Genomic DNA, 24355 nt, shown 5'->3' on the forward strand with positions numbered 1-24355 from the left:
AGGAAAATGACCCAAATGTTGGAAACAAATATCATTGTTGTCATCCAGTCGCATGCATTTATTTTCTAAGCTATAGCACACCATATTTCACAAACAGCAGCTTTTTAAAAAGGACCAAAGAGTTGCCATGGAAAATATATTACGATACTTGTACCATCACTGCCCAAGTGGAGAAACAGAAGAAAGCTTAAAAACAGTAAAAACTAAACTACAGTCCACCACCTGTTTGTTTTAATTTCTCACCTACAGTAGATCTCCACAACCAACAGCCTGCCCAGTCCCAGTGAAATACAAGCGTGTGTGAGGAGGTTGTAAGGGAACTCACTGGATTCTGTTGATGGTGACTTTTTTCTCCTGAAGTTGGGATAGCATGCTCTCCTCCTCTGAGGGCAGCAGGACGAGCAGAGCCTCTCCTCCCTCCTTATATCTGTAAGGCGAAAAACAGTAGATATTTTTTTAAATTGTATGTCCTAAATGTTCAGAGGAGTGGGTTTAATAACATATGATGAACAAAAATATAAACACAACATGGAACAATTTCAAAGATTTTACTGAGTTACAGCTCATATAAGGAAATCAGTCAATTGATATAAATTCTGCAGGATTGGACATGGATTTCACATGACTGGGCAGGGGTGCAGCCATAGGTCCACCCACTTGGCAGCCAGGCCCACCCACTGGGGAGCCAGGCCCAGCCAAACAGAACGCATTCTTTCCCCACAAAAGGACATACAGAAATACTCCTCAGCACCCCACCCTCCCCCTCAGACGATCCCGCAGGTGAAGAAGCCGGATGTGGAGGTCCTGGGCTGGCGTGGTTACACATGGTCTGCGGTTGAGGCCGGTTCGACTTACTGCCAAATTCTCTAAAACAACGCAGCTTATGGTAGAGAAATAAAACTTATATTCTCTGGCAACAGCTCTGGTGGACATTTCTGCAGTCAGCATGCCAAAACTTGAGACGTAGCATTGTGTTGTGTGACAAAACTGCACATTTTAGAGTGGCCTTTTAGTGTCCCCAGCACAAGGTACACCTGTGTAATGATCATGCTGTTTAAATCCCCTTCTTGATATGCCACACCTGTCAGGTGGATGGATTATCTTGCCAAAGAAGAAATGCTCACTAATAAGGATGTACAGAAATGTGTGCACAATATTTGAGAGATGTTTTATTTCAGCTGTAAAAGGATACTACTGCTCAACCACAAATGCATACATAACTTCTACAATCTGCTACATTTGCACAGTTAATGGTACACCTCTTATGATCATAATGGACTTATTTTCATCATGGTTTTCATAAAGAAGTACTTTATGATTATAGGAGGGTTATGGTTTTGTGACCAAGTCAGAGACGCAGTGGGAGAGAGATGGGTTGCAAGACAGAAAGGTGGTGGGGAGAGACCTACATTCTTCAGCTCACCAAGAAGAGCTGTGAAATACATGCAGAGTCAGACTTTCTGAGGAGAGAAAGAGAGATAAACAAACAGACTGAAACAAAGCTGTAGAGGCTGAGCTGAGGCTACATTGGCAGCTGCTACAACTCTATTTGCAACAGTGCACATTACTCCTAAATACCAGGCAGCTAGTGGGGTGTTCCCAGCTCAAACAGTTTGTGCATATATTATGATGACATTTTGGTCTTCGGCAAGGGTGTTCTCAAGGCAAGCTTAAGTCGGTCAAGTGTGCAATGGCAGTCCGCAATGAGGCTTTCCCCCCCATTTAAGGCGAAGGACACTGTCTACCGGTCGTACCCACCTCCCACGTGCTAGCTCACGTTGCCCCCGCCTCATGCTTGCTGTGTACCGGAGAAAATCGTGCCCGACAGGTGGGGGCAAAGGACACTGTGCGCGCTTGATAGTTAGCGACACCGTGCGCGCTTAATAGTTATCTAGCTAGCACACACTGTCGTCCCAGCCTCATGTGTACCAGAGTCCTCCTTAGCAGTAGGTGGCTAAGCTAGCACACAGTGTCCTTCGCTCCCGCCTATTTAACTAGGCAAGTCAGTTAAGAACAAATTCTTATTTACAATGACGGCCTACCAGGGAACAGTGGGTTAACTGCCTTGTTCATGGGCAGAACGACAGATTTCTACCTTGTCAGTTCAGAGATTCAACCCAGCAACCTTTCGGGTACTGGCCCAACGGTCTAACCACTAGGCTACCTGCATGTGGGCATTCCTGCATATGCAGGAACCCCGGTTTATAATTCTATTGGTCAATTTTTAAGTTAGGACAAATAGAAGTTTAAAGAGGGGTTCCTGCAGATGCAGGAATGCCCACATGCAGGAACGCCCTAAAATGCGGATCATAAGTGCCCCATTCTCTAGTCCGGAGCCGAAGTTTACGCCCAATTTGTCGGTGATTAGTCAACAGTAAAGATTCTTCAATGAAGTGTTTGTCATTCAACGGGAGATTATTATTCTTTTTTTCATGCACATTTTTTTACTTGAGAAATACTATACCAAACATATTAGTTCGAAGTAAAATTGGACGACTAAGATCTCCTGTGCAAAAATCTCAAAATGAATGACAGATTTCTTGAGTCATCTTAGATTAATTCTTAATATTTTGAAGAAGAGTACACTGGCTATAGCGCCGCAAGATGGACAAACAGTACTATTACCGCTTTTTTCTCATTTTAAAAGCGAAGGTCTTTTAAGTGAGGTGCCAGCCGAACTGAATCATGCTGACACCTACTCCAACAGCAGCAGCATGCTTCAAAGACCCCAAACAAATGCAAATGCCTGATCGCAGTAAGCCTAGAAAGGATTCCCCTTCAGTCCTGTTAGTTCACACAAAACAACCAACAAGCGAGAGTTTTATCAAGGGGTATGGCAACCCAGAAGCTTCAAATTGTGAGATTGGGAGCCCAGAGGTTTTAGCAGCTCACTAAACAGACTGCTGAACTAACTGCAATTACACACTGTAACAGCGCAGTGGCTCGAAGCACAACATGACTGCTTAAGACGTGCGTACATTGTTGCTGTCATTAAGTGTGTGTCTTTGACACAGCTGCACAGAACTCCGAATAAGTAACGTCTGTCTTAGACACACACACACACATTGTCTTACACCAATACTCACTCTTTTTCACACACATACTGCTGCAATTCCCGGGTGCTATTGGAGTGCGATTACACCCCCCCCATGAGTCAGCACTGCAGCTGGACAAACTGCTATGGTACCAACTGACCATTGTACTAGCAGAGAACAATATAAAACCAGAACAGCATCATGTGTCACCTACAGTACAGTAGGTACCGCTGGATTTTGGAGCTTTGGAACATAATTTAAAGCCAGTCGGTGTTAACACTCGAGGTTATAATGTGCAAACTGTAGGCTACAGGGAGAGGTGGTGTGAGAAGTGGACCATACAACACTGCCATCTAGTGAGTAGGTAAACTATTGTGATATGTGATGATAGGATAATGGATTGTCTATAAGAAGGAACTTAACTGTTGCACTCTATACAATCATTGTAATGGTGTCTTGTGTCCCTGGAAGATTCAGCACTTCACTGTGATAACTTCACTTTAAAACTACTGTTGGAAAAATCACAATTTGTTGAGTGCATATTAGGGATTCATATTTTCCCGAAAGTCTACCAAGTTTCAATAGAGGAAAAATGTATTTATCACGAGACTCCCAGGAAATATCACAGAAATCAGAAGTGCCAATTTAAAGCGTTTAAAACCAAGATAGGGTCACGATGCCAGGGTTCTCCACAAATAAGATGGGTGCTGCGCAACTATGTAAAGATTTGAACAGTAATGATAGTTACTCCATCTTTGATCGCCAATAATGTTGTGAATTGCAAAACAGGCCGTTCATAAATTCTGAGTGTTATGTTCCTCAATTCAGCAGTAAGCTCTCAACAGAGAGCTAAGGACGCAACCCGAAAACAGCATTGTCGAATCATACAAACTTTGTAACGGCGGTCAAACACAAATGTCAAATGACCAAAGATGCTAAGCTTGTTAGATAACCTAGAACTAATGACAGAATATCTCCTATATTTGGCAAAATCGAGTTTATGATTATACAGATGGCAGATCAGCTCATAGATGACTGGGAGATGTAGTTTAAATAAAAGGCCTCTTAACGGGACCAACATTTAAACAAAAATATGCATATCTACTCTCACACAGTTTGTTGATGTCACATTCTCTACCGAAGCTCTCGTATGGGCAGCAAGAACAAGACAGCACAGAGAAGCAGGGGAAATGTTATAGCAGTATTCTGACATGCAAAGGCAAAAGACCTGCTTTGATTATGCAACCGATGAAGTACAGAATAAAGTTAACAATTTGAATGCGAGACAGGAGTCATTTTGGGTTTCAGTGGGATTGGGACTGGATAGGAAAATAGTCTAGGCTCTAGCAGAGAAGATAAAATGTTTCATTATGCCACTGAATGGTAAATGGACTTCATGTCTGTGACAGAGATGCCTATGTAGTGAATTGTGCATCGTTTCAAGTTTTAGTCGTATGTACGGGATACGCATATTCAGTGCATTCGAAAAGTATATGGACCCCTTCCCCACATTTTGTTACGTTACAGCCTTATTCTAAAATGGATGAAATTATTTTATTTCCTCATCAATACCCCATAATGACAAAGCATAAACAGGTGTTTAGAAATTTTTGCAAATGTAGAAAAAAAAAATATTCAGACCCTTTGCTATGAGACTCAAAACTGAACTCAAGTGCATCTTGTTTCCATTGATCATTCTTGAGATGTTTGTACAACTTGATTGGAGTCCACCTGTGGTAAATTCAATTGATTGGACATGACTTGGAAAGGCACACACCTGTCTATATAAAGGTCCCACAGTTGACAGTGCATGTCGGGGCAAAAACCAAGCCACGAGTTCGAAGGAATTGTCCTTAGAGCTCCAAGACAGGATTGTGTCGAGGCACAGATCTGGGGAAGGGTACAAAAACATTTCTGCAGCATTGAAGGTCCCCAAGAACACAGTGGCCTCCATTGTTCTTAAATGGAAGAAGTTTGGAACCACCAAGATTGGCCGCCCGGCCAAACTGAGCAATCGGGGGAGAAGGGCCTTGGTCAGTGAGGTGACCAACAACCCGATGGTCACTCTGACAGAGCTCTAGAGTTCCTCTGTGGAGATGGGAGAACCTTCCAGAAGGAAAACCATCTCTGCAGCACTCCACCAATCAAGCCTTTATGGTAGTGGCCAGACGAAAGCCACTCCTCAATAAAAAGGCACATGTAAGCCCGCTTGGAGTTTGCCAAATGGCACCTAAAGGACTCTGACCATGAGAAACAAGATTCTGTGGTCTGATGAAACCAAGATTAATCTCAGATATCTCAATTCTTATTAGCCAAAAATTTGCCAATGCCCTTCACGGGATCAGGTTCTTCTCACAGGCTTGTATCTCAGCGCGGAAGTAAGGAGGGGGAAAAAAAACTATTTTAGAATAAGGCTGTAACGTAACAACATGTGGAAAAAGTCAAGGAGTCTGAATACTTTCCGAATGCACTGTACATCATCCAATGAAATGCTTACTTGCAGGTTCCTTCTCGACAATGCAACAATAAGAAATAGTAAAAAAATAATATGAACATAAAGTCAATGGCAGTAGAACAGAATAAATATTTTGGCATATGTACAATACAGGAAGGCACAATTTATAGGCCTATCAAATGTGACTGTTTGAAGAGTCAATGACAGGTCAAAGAGGCACATCTTTTATCGGCGATACTGTAGGGGTTTCCTGTAGGGTTTATGAACTGCATTTGTGTTGCGTGTGCAGTACATAAGTGTCAATTGTGCGTGTGCTTTTACTTTGTATGAAGTAAATACTTTAGGCTAAAGGCTTCCATGCAACAACCTGATTAGATAATGTGGCAGAATATTTTTTTTTTGCTAATCTGATGCTGCACATGTGCATTTTATGGAATTGCATTAGTGACGACATTGGGGTAAAATGTTGTAATTTCACATGTCTTGTCATAAACATTTTTCGGAAAATGTAAAGTGTGTGCCCGGGACCCCAGTTACCCATGTTAATCCCTAGTATGTACATTTTCATTCATTCTCCATATACAACAAAAACATGCACTTCAAGCCGATGGTGCAGAGTCTGCACACAGTCAATGTCTTTCCTTTTATTCCAGGTCCGGCTAGAGAGGGGTTATTACCTGCCGGTTCGTCCCATTCTGTGGATGTATGTGTTGGCGTCCTCTGGACAGTCAAACTGCAACACCCAGTTCACAGCAGGGAAGTCTGCAAAGTGGGAGGGACGTAACAATTATTCACCACCAGCCGTGAAGAACCTGCTGCCTCGTATCAGAGCAGTAAATATTTGACCACGGTATCTCTGTCCCTACTGACTAAAAACATCGAGCCAGTCTGTAGACTAGACTGCTGAAGTGTTAGCATTACCTAGGCCTCTGGCTGCAATGTCTGTGGCGAAGAGCACAGCGTTCTTCTTCTTGATGAAGTTGTTGTAGACCTCCACCCTCTTCATCTGCTGTTGCTTCCCATGCAGGGCCAGGATGGGCATGCCCGGACGCAGCCGGCAGAAGACCCGGAACAGGTATTGCACCTATGGATGGTGAGACTACAACTAGACCATGAAGCTATAATAAGCCAAATGGAGGAGCGTTTACACAAACTAGCAGAGCCTTACCTCTTTGCAGCAGGCAAAGAAGACTATGACTTTCTTCTGCAGGTGGCTCCTGATGAAGGAGAAGAGCATGTTGACCTTCTGATGCAGCTCACACACCACGTAGTTCTGCTCCAGTGTGGCCGGCGTGCTACATGGACACACAAACATGACGTTTTTAGATTGGCCTCTTTCAGGTTGTTTATGTTTGTCTTGTTGCTACAGAGGATAAAGAACTAAGGCGGTGTGTGCCTTAACATTTAAAGCCGGGGTTGCATTTGATTGTGTAGCAGACCTAAGTTAAAAAAGGCAACAATTTGAAATAATTTTAAAAACTTGAGTGATTTAAAAAAAAAAAATCGAATAGTTCGCTATTTGAAGCCATACCAGCTTTGCGCCTAACAGGTCTCAGGTAAAATGCAGTTTAAAACACTGACGTGCACTGCCTGAGGAGCCCTGACAGGGCTGACAGAGTCCTCTTTAATCTCTTCCTCTGCTGCAGTAGCCCGTCCTTCCTTAATACCATATAATAAATGAGCTTCAACATCGAGGACAAAGCCATTACAGCAGCATAAACACTAAACCAGCTTATCAGCAAAGGCTCATCGAAAAAGCTACAGAAGAGCATAAAGCAAGCACTGTATGATCAAAGTGTAAGACTGGATTGAAGTTGCTGACATTCCGATAAAACATTCTAGGTTAGTGGGAAAGAAACCACACTATCAATCAGCACCTGGCTGCACAGTGACACGTCATTCTTTAGAAGGGCTAGGGACTTCACAGAACATCCATGACAACGCTCGTATTTGTTGCATGTACCGGCCCACTTTCCTCTTTCCCGTATTCATACCAAATACTGGATGTCAGTTTGTCCCGATATAAGCAATCAATGTAAGCACCCTGCAATCACTGAGTAATAACATTCACATGATCTACGAGAAGCTCCGGAGACTCATTGAAATTCCGACTGAATTCAAACATCACCTTCCACAAGTATTTTCAATTGACTGTTTTCCATTTGCTGAGTTTATAGAAATCCAAGTGATGTTAACCCCAACTGCCAGATTTCTAAAAGCCAAGGCCAAGAGTCTTTGACACAGGACTATAGTGGTGTTGTTGTGTTATATAATAGAGCTCCTACCTGAACTTGGCCTTCTCGTGCACCCAGACGTACTCTGGGTCTTGAGGCTGAGGCGGGCCAGGTCTTTCACTGACTTGGTCTGTGTGGCTGAGAACAGCAGTGTCTGACGGGTCTTGGGGAGGTTCTCCACTATGGCATCGATAGTGTCGACAAAACCCATGTCCAAGATACGATCCGCCTCATCCAAAACGAAGTTAAAAAGCCATTAGGACCATGCCACAAGACTATATTTTGCAAACAAATATATAAATCTCCAATGATCTGACTACAGATCAAAACAAAGTGCTACTCAAGCAATGTTGCTTAATATTAACGGTAAGAATGTAAAAAAAAAGTCCATAAACAACTTATAGCTCATACAACAGTAAAACTATTTGTATGCTGGCCTAGAAGCTCAGGTTTAACTATGTACCTAGCATGTGCAGATCGGAAGCGTGGAAGGCAGCCGTCTCGTCCATGTGCTGGAGCAGGCGTCCTGGCGTGCAGATGATGATGTTAGTGCGGTGGATCTTCTCAGACTCATTCTTCAGGTCCTGCAAAAAACCATACCACAGAGATAAAACTCTGGCAACTCCAGCTGTATTTTACATACGGAATTTTCTGACATTCTATGTCAGTCTATCCCTTAAAAACACCCACACCAGTAGAATTGCACTTTTTCGAGCTGAAAGAATGGCCAGAGCTTACACGAAGTTGCACATTGATTAAAGTCGTTTTCGTCAAAGTATGATATACAGTGCCTTCAGAAAGGATTCACACCTTGACTTTTTCCACATTTTGTTGTGTTACAGCCTGAACATAAAATGGATTAAATTGAGATTGTGTCACTGGCCTATACAGAAACACAATACCCCACGTCAATGTGCAATTATGTTTTTAGAAAATGTTTCACTAATTAAAAATGTTTAAGCTGAAATGTCTTGAGCCAGTAAGTAAATATTCAACCCCTTCGTTATGGAAAGCTTAAATAAGTTCAGGAGTAAAAATGTGCTTAACAAGTCACAAAATGTGCTTAACAAAGTTGCATGGACTCAGTGTGTGCAATAATGTTTAACGTGATTTTTGAATGACTACCTGCTCTCTGTACCCCACAGAATTATCTGTAAGGTCCCTCAGTGAATTTCAAACAGATTCAACCACAAAGACCAGGGAGTTTTTCCCAATGCCTCACAAAGAAGGGCACCTATTGGTAGATGGGTAAACATTTAAAAAAAGCAGACACAGACAATGAATATCCCTTTCAGCATGGTGAAGTTATTAATTTCACTTAGGAAGGTGTATTAAATCACCTAGTCACTACAAAGGTAAAGGTGTCCTTCCTAACTCGTTGCCGGAGAGGAAGGAAACCGCTGAGGGATTTCCCTTTTTTTTTTTGTATCTTTCTTTAACTAGGCAAGTCAGTTAAGAACAAATTCTTATTTTACAATGACGGCCTAGCCCGGCCAAACCCTCCCCTAACCCGGTCAAGGGACTGTAGTGATGACTCGAGCACCGAGATGCAGTGCATTAGATCGCTGCGCCACTCAGAAGCCCAGAAGGCCAATGGGGTGAGCAAAGTCATTGCAGGGCTCTACAGTGTGACCATTTTACTCACATATGCACCCAAATATTTTGCTGTGCAACCTGCAATTTTTATTTAGGCGCACCAGTGGTCGCGAGGAGATGTGCTTGTTTTGAGATCAAAGCGAGAGCTGCATGTAGCCACGTGTGCATATTTGTTCATATTCTTTGCTAGTGAGTTATTAGACCAGTTATAGCTCATTTCTAGTCAGCTATGAGGGAGCGGTTGCTTCCTACAAAAGCACAAAACGTGTACATTTCTAGCCATCTTCGAAAAGCAAGTGAGGTAAAGAGTTTATTTTTTGATGTCAGTGCTGTATTTTGAGAGAGGTTTGAATAAGCTAAGTAGCCAATAGGCAGAGGGTAGCATAATTTGTCTGATTCTCTGTAATATGGTATTGGAATAATAATTACATTTATTTTGTAAAGTGGTTTCTTGAATCAAACATCTTCAGTAACCTCCTTATCTGAAGGAAAAGTGGTTAAACAAGTTAATGTCAAGCCCTACATATTTTTTCCGAAAAGTCTCACAGAATGTAGGCCTAAATTGAACACCACACATTGACTGCTACTGTAGGCTGAATGATAGAACAGCTATTTCCATGTTAAATGTTACAGGATGCATTTTCTCCATTGTTTGAGATGGTAGACCACTAATAGGGATACATTATGATCAAAATAGTCAGTGCCCTACTTGGCCACTGTTATAACGGTAACTTAAAGCGGGTACAGCCTCAGTGTTCACAATAAACGGGTGCCAGAAGTTGCACAGAATTTTCACAACGTTGAAGTTTGCACTCAGCAGACCTGAAATTTGCTCAGTGCCGAAAAAAAACGAGGGAACATTGCTTTCAATAGTTATCCATATTACCGGAGCTTCATCTTATTCTAACTATTTCTATGGCAGATTGTCGGCTGCAATTTATGGAAGATGCCAAAACTTGAGATAACAGATGGCGAAGTCAAAGATAGTAGATTACCTGGATGGGTCTGACCTAAAAATGGTGCTCGATTAAGGCACACAGCATCAAAGGACCCCACAGACGAGCCGTTTTCTCCCCAACTGTCGGGCAGATGGTCTCTGAGCCAGTTGGTATCTGAAACCCATCAGACTCCTGAACACTTGAACTGGACTAACCACCTGCTCTGATTCTCCTCACCTCAGCACACATGCACTCACGCATGCACACACATATACTGAACAAAAATATAAAAATGCAACATTTTTACTGATTTACAGTTCATATAAGGAGTTAATTGAAATAAAAATAATTAGGCCCTAATCTACAGATTTTACATGACTGGGCAGGGGCGTGGCTCAGTGGGGAGCTAGACAGTCAATCAGAATGAGTTTTTCCCCACAAAATGGCTTATTACACACAGAAATACTGCTGAGTTTCAACAGCTGTCCGGCCTGCTGGTCTCAGAAGATCCCGCAGGTGAATAAGTCGGAGGTGGAGGTCCTAAGCTGGCATGGTTACACACGGTCTGCAGTTGTGAGGCCAGTTGGAAGTACTGCCAAATTCTCTAAAATGACGTTGGAGGCATATGGTAGAGAAATGAACATTAAATTCTGAAACAGCAGCTCTGGTGGACATTCCTGCAGTCAGCATGCCAATTGCACAATCCCCAAAATGTAGACATCTGTGTCATTGTGTTGTGTGACAGAACTGCACATTTTAGAGTAGCCGTTTATTGTCCCCAGCAGTAGGTGCACCTGTGTAATGATCATGCTGTTTAATCAGCTTCTTGATATGCCAAGCCTGTCAGGTGGATGAGAGAAATAAGCTTTTGTGCATATGGAAAAATTCTGGATCTTTTATTTCAGCTCATGAAACATAGGACCAACACTTTACATGTTCCATTTATATTTTTGTTCAGTATATACATTTATGCTACACAATCACAACTGCTCCTACCAGACTTATTATACTGCTAAATTTATACACTCCCCCCCAATACATGTGTAAATATTGGACTATAAATTGTGCCTTCATGTACCATTCTTATGCTAAAATTTTTATTCTATTATACTGCCATTTACTTTATGTTGGTATTATCTTTCATTATTTCTTGTTGTTGCATTGTCAAGAAGGAACCTGCAATTAAGCATTTTGTTGGACGATGTATACCATGCATAACCCGACGAATAAAACTTAAAACTTGATAAGGTTAGCAAGACACTGTAGCTAGCTAGCTAGACTGACGGTGGTCAGTGCTCTATTTGTTGATTTTTATCAACTCCATGTGGAAATTCCTTATATGTATAAGTAGCCTAAGTATGTATAAGTAGCCTAAGTATGTATAAGTTGACTATATTATATGTATAAGTAGCCTAAGTAACCTAAATGTGCATGTCCTCTCTCATTTCCTCTCTAGGAAAATAAATTGTTCAAAATAGTTGCGGCAATTTCGTCTGGGGTGGGGGGGTCCTTTTACCTTGCCTAAATGAATCACAAAACATTTCCTTTGAAACACCACCAACAGTGGTGTTAAAACCAACATGAAGTGATCAACAAATACAGGCACTTGAAAGTAAATACAGTACCTTTCCGCCAATGATGAGGCCGGCAGAGAACTCCTGGTTCTTGCCCACTTTACGGAGCACCTCGAAGGTCTGATAGGCCAGCTCTCGTGTGGGGGAGATGATGAGGGCCCCCAGGCCATCCATTGCTGTCCACACAAACATTCCAATACCTGGAAATGAAACCAAGATGTGTGAAAGGCAATGACATACCATCAATAGCCTGAAATAATGGATGCACATTGCATCTGCATTCATATCAGCTTGCAATATTGCATTGATACAGAACACAATTGGGTACTCACGGGAATGAGAAAGGACAGTGTTTTTCCAGAACCAGTCTTTGCAGCGCCCAGAACATATTTTCCATGCAATGCAAAGCCAATTGTCTGTCTCTGTATTTCTGTGGGCTGACGATACTGTGCTTCCATTAGACCTGGGGTAAACAACAAAACTGTCAATACCAAACAAGATGCTGTCAATGGTATAATATGTTTGCCAATGGCATGTTGGTCCACATTGCATTAATGGCAAATGCAGTCAATGCCATTTCAGAACCAATTTATGTTTACCTCGCAGGGTATTCTTGGAGATGGGGAAATCTGAAAACCTCTCAGCATCCTTGGCATTTATCTAGAAGACAAAACTGTTCAAGTGTATCTACACTGCCCCAGAAGTAATGATATGATACAAATCAATGTCAACGGCAATAATTTAGCTATCGTTACGCAACCTAGGACTTCCTAAAATGTCTTATGGGACAGGAGATTGCTTTGATAAGACTGAAGATGTGATAGCTAGCTAGATATCTCATTTACAGTCCTAGGACATGTTCAGTTGCCTGACGTTCTCCAACGTTGCAGGTAGACATGCCACGAATAGCGCCGATGTGATTCCTTATTCTACATGTGAGAGAGGTGTTTGATCTACATAGCGTATTTCTATCTTAATTCTGCAGAACGCGGTCCTAGCCATCTACGCCAGCTAACGTTAGCTACCTAGTCTCGCCCTGCCTAGTAGGATAAAAACAAAAACGTTGTTTACCTCGTAATATTTGTTGACAAGCCGTTGAATACCTTCTTTCTCCACCTGCCATTCAGGTTTCCTTTTCTGTCTTTTCTCCTGTTTGACTCTTGTTTTTGTCTTATTGTATTTCTTCTTCCATCGCTCGAAGTTCTTCGCAGGATCAGCGGTGTCGGTTGGGTTTTTCTTCCCCATCTTTTTCTTGGGGGACAGGTTTGGTCGTCTGCCCTTCTCCATGGTAACATTTTTTGGGAGGAGAATTCAATGTTTGAAAAATACATGTTTGGGAATTCAGACATACGGCATAAGAACGCTGAAGCAGACACGCATGTAGACTCATAAATACGACGTTAATGAAACCGCAAGAGGGATATGGGAGATGTAGTTCATTAGTCAGATTTGTTGCAAAGCTTTTTGCAACGAAAACCGTTCACTCTAAACGGAAAACGTGTTGCATCTCTTCGTCCATCTATGGACCCAGAACTTAATGGAGCAGCTGACCAATTATGCAAGACTTTAGTTTTGGGTTAACCAAAATTAAGTTGTCTTGAACGCACCATATGGATCATGCTTGAAGAGAGGTGTATAAAAGTCCCATCTGAACTTTTCAGATCAGCTCTTTTGCCAATAATAAGGCAAAATATCATAGTTGGGCTGCCTGTGTTAACACAACCATAGTGCTCATTCAGAAAGCAGTTTCAGATACAAATAATTGTATTAAAGCTGCAATATATATATTTTTGTGCAACTTGATCAAGTAATTGATCGGTTATTCTCATTGAAAGCAAGTCTGCTAAGAAGCTGTTGGTAGATCTGTTCTGAGTGCTATTTTTATGCTTCCCATTTTTAAGCTTCATTTTTTGTATCTTTTACTTTCGGTTTTGTACACCAGCTTCAAACAGCTGAAAATACAATATTTTTGCTTATTGAAAATATATCAAATCAAAACACATTTTATTTGTCACATGAGCCGAATACAACAGTGAAACGCTTACTTACAAGCCCTTAATTAACCAACAATGCAGTTAAGAAAAAATACCTAAAAAAATATTAAATGTAAAAAATTATTAAAGAGCAGCAGTAAATAACAATAGCGAGGCTATATACTGGGGTACCGGTACAGAGTCAATGCGCGGAGGCACCGGTTAGTTGAGGTAATATGTACATGTAGGTAATTAAAGTGACTATGCATAGATAAACAAAGTAGCACAAGCGTAAAAGAGGGGTGGGTAATGCATATAGTGTGGGTAGCCATTTGATTAAATGTTCAGGAGTCTTATGGCTTGGGGGTAAAATCTGTTTAGAAGCCTAGACTTGGCGGTCCGGTACCGCTTATCGTGCAGTAGCAGAGAGAACAGTCTATGACCAGGGTGGCTGGAGTCTGACAATTTTTAGGGCCTTTCTCTGACACCGCCTGGCATAGAAGTCCTGGATGGCAGGAAGCTTGGCCCCAGTGATGTACAGGGCCGCACGCACTACCCTCTGTAGTGCCTTGCGGTCGGAGGCCAAGCAGTGATGCAACCAGTCAGGATGTTCCCTATGGTGCAGCTAAAGAACCGTTAGAGGACCCATGCCAAATCTTTTCAGTCACCTGAGGGGAATAGGTTTTGTTGTGCCCTCTTCACGACTGTCTTGGTGTGCTTGGACCATGTTAGTTTGTTGGTGATGTGGACACCAAGGAACTTGAAGCTCTCAACCTGCTCCACTACAGCCCCGTCAATGAGAATGGGGGCGTGCTCAGTCCTCCTTTTCCTGTAGTCCACAATCATCTCCTTTGTCTTGATCACATTGAGGGAGAGGTTGTTATCCTGGCACCACACGGCCAGGTCTCTGACCTCCCTATAGGCTGTCTTGTCGTTGTCGGTGATCAGGCCTACCACTGTTGTGACATCGGAAAACTTAATGATGGTATTGGAGTCGTGCCTGGCCGTGCAGTCATGAGTGAACAGGGAGTACAGGGTGGGACTGAACACGCACCCGAGGGTCCTCCGTGTTGAGGATCAGCATGGCGGATGTTGTTACCTACCCTCACTGCCTGAGGGCAGCCCATCAGGAAGTCCATAGCATTCTCAAATAGGTGTTCCTTTTGTCCAGGTGTGAAATGGCAGTGTGGAGTGCAATAGTGTGGAGTGCATCATCTGTGGATCTGTTGGGATGGTATGCAAATTAGAGTGGGTCTAGGGTTTCTGGGATAACTGTTGATATATTTCACAGCAGGTTAGATGGTACAATGATTCTTCACAGTATACTTGATATTTTTGTCTCAAACTGAAATTAGGTTAACTATTAGAATTTTAGCATCCAGGAATGGCAGTGATTTCTGCATATCGCACCTTAAAATATTTTTGAAAAGAAGCTGGACACAACATTGTATTTGAAATGCTGTTTTATTATATACAATGGCATATATTGCATTTAAATTCACAACTAGGCTTGAACAAAGACATTAATGAACACTGTTTTCCACAGCAGTGAAGGAAAGTGGTACAGCTTATTGGGGTCGTTTGTTGGAAGCAAGAGAACAAAGGAGAGTCTATTTGATTTTGGTGAGAGCCACCGCACGCCTCTCAGTGTTCTGGAACAAAGCTCGGATTAGGCTCTTCATATTGGAACTAGAGAACTCCAGCGCCAGTGGCCCTTTCCCCTCCGCCCACCTTCAGACAGGAAACAAGGACAAATCAACCAATTAGAGGACTCAGTGGTATACCAATCAAACATCAACCACAATTCCAAAAGTGTACACACAAGTAATCCAAATAAGAAAGTTAATTATATGGATTAGCCGTGTGTACACTTTTGGAATTGTGGTTGTCATAATTTTTTGTTATGAAAATTAATAGCTTTAATGGTGATTTGACAAGCTGAGAAGTTCCTTTTTGTACCTGTCAACTATCTCCTGCAGGTTAGCTCGCAGCACTATGACCAGCTCCTTGAAGGTGATCCACTTCTTCACGTAAACGGGTACCTCCTCCTGGTACTTCTTGTTCTTGTTCTCCTCAGGCAGTGGAATGAACACCAGGGGTCCTTCCTCGATAATGGTCTGACAGAGGATTTGTAGGTGCTCCCCATCTTCAGTGGAGATATCCTAAAGAGCCAAATAGGATAGAAACCATGGGACGAGGAAGCCCAGTCATTCAACCAAGATTAACTATATTTGCCCCCTGTAAAATCATTGCAGAAACACAAGCTACATTGTCAAATAAGAGCCTGCCCTCACCTCCAGCATCATGATTTTGGCAATCAGCTCTGAGATGGCAGTGTTGAGGAGAATCCCCATGGCTTTACAGTATATGTTGACTGGTAGAACGTCTTGCCAGACGGTGCCCAGCCTTTTCAGCTGATGGATGACCTGCAAATGAAACAATCAATTTTCAGTAATAGAACAGTGACCCCATCCTATAAGAATTGTTAGTGCATTTGATACAAGCCAAGCATGGCTAACTTTTGATCTGAATCTTAAAGGGATAGTTCAGCCAACATTGATGTTTTTGTAAAATTCCTCTTACCTTGGGTTGTGTCTGTAGGCCAGTAGTGACAGCATCCACAATAATCTTTCGTTTACTTTTGCCACAGCCAGGAGTTAGCATAATTAGCATTGTCCGAAAAATGAATGGCCTCCTGCTATGCTAATCATGCTTACTTAAAAATTTGACCTAAACATCAATTTTCGTTGAACTATGCCTTTAACTGATGCTTAACTCACCATTTTAGAATGTCTGGCTGATAGTTGCCCTTTGAGACAACGTATTTTAAAATACTGGAGATATAATTCCATATTTGTGGCTACAGTCATCATACGCATAATTGTAGATCTCTTCCAGCGATATTGCCGGTTTACTTGAACACTGACCTGCCTGACGGCCTTGCTGGCTGCGGAGTAGTTGTCCTCGTCATCCAGGTTGGAGAAGTTACGTGCGGTGGAGAGACGCTCCAGCATCTCTGCTCTCTGGACGTTCAGATGGGCCAGGAAGCAATGAGCGCCTGGGGAATATTGCTAGTCAGAGCTAGAAGTGTACATTCGCTTTTCATCTACTTTGGCGTTGAGATGTCGCTAGAACATGATTGACTCATATCTCCCTGGTCTCATTATCCTTTTTAGAAATAAAAAAAACAGCTCAACCTCCACAAAAGCCTATCAAGTGTGTAGCCATGCTAATGTTGGGCGAGCAATGGGACACGCCCCTTCCCTTACCCAGTTTCCTGAAGCCGGGCACCAGATCCACAAAGGTGGCAGCACCCTCACTGAGGGGGTCAGGCAGGTGTGGACTGAACTGGTGGCCCAGGGTGAGCAGGTGGTGGGCGATGTACATGCAGTTGTTGTGCTGGATGGCCGCCAGATGTGGGAACTTGAGCAGGTTCTCTCTGGAGAGCAGAGAGAGAGAGAGAAGTCAGTGAGAAAGAGAGGAGGAAATGCTCATTCTGAAATTGATTATACATAAACAAAAAAAGAAGAAACCTGAATATACTCACTTATGGTATGTAGGCACAACATCATAGAATAGCTGGAATATATTCCGCACTGTGAAGAACAGTTGGGTAGCACTTTGAGGGACAAAAATTAGAGAAGGAAAAAACGTGTAATTTTTGCAACACAAACAACTTTAGTGAAACACTGGGCTAAAGCTGAAGAGTTAATATCATGTCATCATGTGCAGTGACAGTGGGTAACATGGTGCTGCATAACATGAGAGCGTACCATTGGCTGGAGCTTCCCACAGCCTCGGACAGCGTGTGCAAGGCCAGCTCCATCAGCTGCTGCACTGACTCGCTGATGCGACACACAGGCAGGCACAGCGTCCGCGCACCCAGCTGCTTCTCGTTCTCAAACCTGGACGCCTCAAGCTTCTTGGCCCCCTGCTTGTCCTTGATGTCCCCAGAGCCAGGGCTGGGCATCATGGGGACGGAAAGCTTAGAATCTGGGGTGAGCTGTTGGCAGGAAATTATGTTAGAAGTATATTCGAGTATAACCTCTGTGCATTTACCTGCAGTGAAGATGCAAAGCAGTTCACCTGTCCCAGCTGCATTTATTTTCTTCTCTGGGTATCTGTATGTTCTGATTTAGAACATGCATTCACATGTTGCAGTGGCAAGCAAACCACATTCTGTACATCAGGTGTCAACTGCGTGGCTATTGTCAGTGTACTTAATAATTAGAAACCACACAGATAAGACCATAGATAGACTGCAGGAGAACATAACACACTTTGACGGTGTTGTGCATCTCGGAGGTCATCAGCTTGCGTGCCGCCACGATCACGTCTTTGCATTTCTTGCTGGCAAAGTGGCAGTTGACGTCCTGGGCATACTTGAGCAGCTCGGTGGAGTCTCCTCGGAGGTACTGCATCTCCTTCAAGGACTTCTCAAACTCCTCCGTCTCTTTGATCACCTAGGGATGAGAACATACATGGTGGTATTAATGAATGACAGAATAAAAAGTCTCCTTGTTCTATGTCAAGTCACTAGTTCCAAAAATATAGGGATTTGTATCTCTTTGATAAAACAGACTGTATTGCCTTTAAAATGAATTGTTTGTGCATATTGAGTGTATAGAGGTGTATTTGGAGTACTTGGTTAGACTTTGATACATACTGCACTGTACTGTTCAAGCTGGCAGCTATTGGTTGGGATGGAGTACAGGAGGCACTCATGGATGATGCAATGAGACATCTCCTGCCATACCAGGTCTCCGAGTATCACAGACACTTTTCTCTCACCAACTGATACGTCTGCAAAGAAAAAGATACATGTCATTATAGGGCCAATGGTACTGCTCTAAAATGGTGGCTGGCATAGCAACTGGTTTCATATTTTCAATGACTAAAGGATCTTGACAAGCGCTAAATGACCAACAAATAGGACTATTTGCAAGGGTGCCTACCTAGCAGGTGTGTGTGTATAGTCTTGAGTACCATCAGGACTTTGGTGTAGACCTGTGAGGGGCTGGGGTGCTCCTCGGGGGTCTCGGCAAACTGGAGAGAGAGCAGGGTGCCCTCACCTTGCTGCTCCGACACCTCCACGTTCAGAGAGGGGTACGTGATCAGGGGCTTCAGCAGGTATTTCAGCAGCACCTGGCCTAGAGCGGGGAGAGGCTGGCTGTCTCATGATGGACTAACAGGATGCTATGGAAGCAGCCTCACAGTGTATGTACAGAACAGAGAGGCATTACAGATTATTAAAACTCAATAGTCGGACTAATACAAACAGAAAATGATCTGTATTCAAATAATTTGATTCTGTCAGCTTTACAGTAAGAAAAACATTGACTGACTGATTGACTGGGTCTTACTGAAGAGTTTGATCTTGTGTTGGAGTTCCCCCTGGATGGTCAGGGCCTGGAGGACACAGGAGAGCAGAGGCGAAGGGCTCTGCTGGGGCTCCTTGGTCCCGCCCAGGGTCAGCTGGAGCTCCGTCTTCAGGAACGACTTCATCCCAGTCGGCTCTGAGAGGATGGATGGACACACACAACCAGTGTCTGTGGTGGCATGAATCAAGAGCAATTTACCGCCTTTAAAATAAAAACGTACAAATGACATTTTAAATAATATATTTATATCGGAGGATTCCATGTTGTACCCTTTGGAGTGCGGCTGACACCTCAGGCAGCCTACTTATCCTCAATACAAGTGCCCTAGATATGCTACTTTCTAACACTTCATGGTCAAGAACTTGAGGCATGTCATTATGAGGCCAAACATCAGCCCAGGGTCTTCCATACTCTATATGATGCCTGGTAGCCTTTTTACCTTTGGAAGGAGGCAGTTTCCAGACGGCCAGTCTCTTCCACTCGTCCCCCAGATGGTAGATGAGGTTCTCTCTCTGGACAGTGAGCTCTGAGCTGAGGGCTCTCAGCAGGGGCAGCTCAGAGCCTTTCCACGCCTTCAGAGAGTCTGCACTGTGCCGGGCCTTTTCTAACTGTTTGGCCGCAATTACATACTTCTTCTCCAGTAGGGCTTTGTGAAACTCCTCCATTGCAATGTGAAACTAAATTGAACAGAAAAATTAACAATACAGAAAATGTATGACATGTAAAAATGCATTGACATTTACATTTATGCATTATGATAAATAACACCATTCAGTTTAACAGGGCCCTGTGTAGATATCAGTGGGGAACAGGTTAGGGCTACAGTGGGGAGTAGCCCATAACATATAGCCAACCAGTACCTGTGCCTGTTTGGCAATGCTTTTCCAAAGTCAAAGAGTAACATCCGTAGTTGGTGGATGATACTGATAAAGAAATCGTTGTTTGCGTCGCCCACGAAAGAATTACATCCAATTGTTAACGTGTGTGCGCAAACACTGACATCCATTTGATTTGGAGGGGAAGGTGGTAGCATCTAACAATTGGATTTAATTCATTCCTGGGCAATGCAAACAATGATTTCCTCATCCAAGCCGTCCACCGACCACGGATATACTCTCCGACGTGGGAAAAGCGTCGCCAAACAAATACACTACATGACCAAAAGTATGTGGACACCTGATTGTCAAACATCTCACTCCAGCATCATGGGCATTCATATGGAGTTGGTCCCCCCCCTTTGCTGCTACAACAGCCTCCACTCTTCTGGGAAGGCTTTCCACTAGATGTTGGAACATGGCTGCAGGGACTTGCTTCCATTCAGCCACAAGAGCATTAGGGAGGTCGGGCACTGATGTTAGGCAATTAGGCCAGGCTTACAGTCGGCATTTCAATTCATCCCAAAGGTGTTCGATGGGGTTGAGGTCAGGGCTCTGTGCAGACCATTATTCCTCCACCCCCAAACTTTACAGTTGGCACTATGCATTGGGACAGATAGCATACTCCTGGCATCCGCCAAACCCAGATTCGTCCGTCAGTCTGCCAGATGGTGAAGTGTGATTCATCACTCCAGAGGACATGTTTCCACTGCTCCAGAGTCCAATGGCGGTGAGCTTTACACCACTTCAACCGACGCTTGGCATTACGCATTGTGATCTTAGGCTTGTGTGCGGCTGCTTGGCCATGGAAACCAATTACATGAAGTTCCCGATGAACAGTTCTTGTGCTGACGTTGCTTCCAGAGGCAGTTTGGAACTTGGTATTGAATGTTGTAGTGAGTGTTGTAACCGAGGACAGACTTTTACGCGGTACGCGCTTCATAACTTGGATGTCATGTTCTGTGAGATTATGTGGCCTACCACTTTGCGTCTGAGCTGTTGTTTCTCCTAAGTGTTTCCACTTCACAATAACAGCACTTACAGTTGACTGGGGCAGCTCTAGAAGTGCAGAAATTTGACAAACTGACTTGTTAGAAAGGTGGCATCCTATGACGGTGCCACGTTGAGTCACTGAGCTCTTCAGTAAGGCCAATGTTTGTCTATGGCGATTGCATGGCTGTGTGCTCGATTTTATACACCTGTGAGCAACGGGTGTGGCTGAAATAGCCGAATAGACTAATTTGAAGGGGTGTTCACGTACACTATATATAAACAAAAGTATCTTGCATGCCTCTCCAATGGTATGCCCCAAGACGGAATTTAATTGAAAATAACTGTACATGACTGTGGGGCTACAGCAGGGAGCTACTTAGGCTACCTCTTCTAGGTGCCTGAGCATGGCAATGACAGTAGTGTTTCTCTCCAGCTGTTGCTTTAGCTTGGCATATTCCGTCACAGCTGTATGTAGATTCTGCTGCACCTGTAAACATACATACACTTATTTTTAATAGTATGTCTCTGCCAACTGTCAGTTCGGTTACACCTCCCACAAACACAAGGAGATGCCAATGACTCATGAACAGTTCCTGACGCTTACCTCTGTCTCAATGCAGCTTTTGAGGACATCAATTTCTTTAGAGACCTCTTCAGCCTGTCCCATGAGTACCTCTGCCCCCTGCATGCTGGGTAGAAACTCATTGTATCTCTTGTTGATCATGTCACATACCTCTTCCTATGGGGAGATATAGAGAAACACCGATAGTGAGATTGGGGGAAATAATCAGAGGGAAATAATCAAAGTGTAAGGCGATGACGAGAAGAGTCTGAAATACCACATTGCATAAATACCCCTGATAAAAAAGCAAGATATATTATTTTTCAATGTGGGCAGAGTAGGTAAGACAACCATGACACATCATTCAACACTGAACAGCTGTTTCTGTGTGGAATGGCCACGAGTAACCTAACTACCATGCTTCTTACAAAGCCAACTTGTTCAGAACACGTTGCTAGATAACCTTGTCAAGAAGCTAGGTTGCTACAGCTACTTTGGCATGATCCTTGGCCTGTAGTCAGCTTGCTAAGCTGCCACAGACAAGGCTGTGGCATTGGCACCAAGCTAACATTAGATAGCAAGCAATTGGCTAACAGCGACTCCTTGTGGCTAGAAAGCTAACATTAGATTTACAGCTAATATTTATACCAAACAAAAAAATATAACGCAACAATTTGACAGAGTTACAGTTCATATAAGGAAATCAGTCAATTTAAATCAAGTCATTAGACCCGAATCTATGGATTTCAAGACTGGGCAGGGGTGCAGCCATGGGTGTGCCTTGGAGGGTATAGGCCCACCCACTGGGGAGCAAGGCCCTGCCAATCGGAATAATGCCACAAAAGGGCATTATTACAGCCTCCCGAGTGGTGCAGCACTCTAAGGCACTGCATCGAGTCACTACAGCCCTGGGTTAGATCCCAGGCTGTGTCATAGCCGGCCGTGACCGGGAGACCAATGCGCACAATAGGCCCAGCGTTAGGAGAGGGTTTGGCCGGACGGGATTTCCTTGTTCCATCGCGCTCTAGCAACTCCTTGTGGAGGGCTGGGCGCCTGCAAGCTGACTTCGGTCGCCAACTGGACAGTGTTTCCTCCAACACATTGGTGCGTCTGGCTTCCAGGTTAAGCGAGCAGTGTGTCAAGAAGCAGTGTGGCTTGGCGGGGTCGTGTTTCAGAGGATGCATGCCTCTTGACCTTAAGACCTTGACCGAAGACCTTGACCGAAGACCTTAGACTTACTTCAGAACTCCGGCCTCCAATTCAAAAAGCACGAGGAAGAAGGGTCAAGACCGTAACTACCAATTGGATATCAACAAATTGGGGTAAAAAAAAAAAGGTCTTTATTACAGACAGAAATACTCTTCAGTTTCATCAGATGTCCTGGTGGCTGGTTTCAGACGATCCTGCAGGTGAAGCCGCCAGATGTGGTGGTCCTGGGCTGGCGTGGTTACACATGGTGTGCAGTTGTGAGGCCGGGTGGACATACTGCCAAAATCCCTAAAACGACTTTGGAGGTGGTTTATGGTAGAGAAATTAACATTAAATTCTCTGACAACAGTTCTGGTGGATAATCTTTCAGTCAGCATGCCAATTGCACACTCCCTCTGTGGCATTGTATTGTGACAAAACTGCATATTTTAGAGAGGCCTTTTATTGTGCCCAGCACAAGGTGCACCTGTGTAATGATCATGCTGTTGAATCAGCTTCTTGATACACCACACCTATCAGGTGGATGGATTATCTTGGCAAAGGCCAAATGCTCACTAACAGGGATGTAAACAAATTTGTGCACTCAATTGGAGAGAAAGATTTTTGTGCGTATGTAAAATTTCGGGGATCTTTTATTTCAGCTCATGAGACCAGCGTTAGGAGAAATATAAACGCAACTTTACATGTTGCGTTTATATTTTTGTTCCGTGTAGCTAGCTAGCAAGCAAATCGTGTCATAATCGGGGTAATGCTCGCTAGCTAATTTAGCTAGTTAGTCCAGTTTCTGTTCGTTAGCTAGTTAGATTGGGCTAGCAAGACGGTTTCGAACGATAAAACCAAAGATTTTGTTCACTTTGTATAAGTTAGCCCAATTGTTTTGTTTATTTCGCGGGCTAGTTTACGTTAGTTATTTCGCTGTCTAGTTAAACGTGCGCTAGCTAAACTCGCCTGTTTACCTTAGTTTCCTCTACTTTCCGTGATAGCTTGCTAATTTTAGCAGCGAGGTCTTCTTTTTCAAGTTTACCAGAACTAGCAAGGACTTCTGTCACGAAAGACGCCATGTTTGATTTGGAGAACATCTGACTAGCTAGCTAGCAGCACCAAAACCCTTCAAGCTGAAGAAGCCCTCACATAAACCAATCAAAAGCAAAGTTCCACTATGCCCAAGACTCTGGCCACGCCTAGGACAGATTTGCGATTTAAAAGTGATAAATACTGAACAAAACAAAAGCAATAAAAATAAGTAATACTGAAATGACTAAATATCTTGCAGTCTGCCTTCTCCCTACAGTTTCCCTACAGCCTCTCAACTGTGTTTGTCTGGGAGTGTTGGGGAATAGGCAGAAGACGACTTTACCTTCGAACCAAATGGACAATAAATAATCTAAATCGTCTATTCTATTAACAAATTAGCAACTGCAGTATATATTAGCAGTAGAGTTGTAGTCTGTCAATTAGAGGACCATGTATGTGATTAAATCAGTGTTTGATGTATTTCACTTTTTTTTTATTGGATAGACTGAGGGGGAA

At 43.3% G+C, this 24355-nt stretch overlaps 1 protein-coding gene and 1 pseudogene across 6 annotated transcripts; both read right to left on the reverse strand.

The window, feature by feature from the left end:
• Positions 1-13275, reverse strand: part of LOC106603632 (probable ATP-dependent RNA helicase DDX10) — an 81801-nt pseudogene extending 68526 nt beyond the window's left edge.
• Positions 13276-15250: 1975 nt separating this feature from the next.
• On the reverse strand, positions 15251-24112 carry LOC106603635 (centromere/kinetochore protein zw10 homolog). Of its 6 annotated transcripts, none has more exons than XM_014197522.2 (15): positions 23782-24106; positions 21659-21793; positions 21440-21541; positions 19626-19863; positions 19169-19387; positions 18761-18955; positions 18472-18608; positions 18086-18268; positions 17579-17808; positions 17353-17424; positions 17075-17244; positions 16733-16863; positions 16100-16231; positions 15765-15967; positions 15251-15536 (listed from the first exon to the last, which is right to left on the reverse strand). In XM_014197522.2, exons 1-15 carry the CDS (start codon positions 23902-23904, stop codon positions 15416-15418), a joined length of 2391 nt encoding a protein of 796 aa, XP_014052997.1. In that variant the 5' UTR covers positions 23905-24106; the 3' UTR covers positions 15251-15415. The 6 variants fall into 6 exon arrangements, with proteins under 6 accessions (XP_014052997.1, XP_014052998.1, XP_014052999.1 ...); XM_014197523.2 differs by having other exon boundaries at positions 19169-19354; positions 23782-24105; XM_014197524.2 differs by having other exon boundaries at positions 19169-19321; positions 23782-24099.
• Positions 24113-24355: the final 243 nt, after the last annotated feature.

This window comes from Salmo salar, chromosome ssa04 (genome assembly GCF_905237065.1).
Source record: "Salmo salar chromosome ssa04, Ssal_v3.1, whole genome shotgun sequence".
Lineage (NCBI taxonomy): Eukaryota > Metazoa > Chordata > Actinopteri > Salmoniformes > Salmonidae > Salmo > Salmo salar.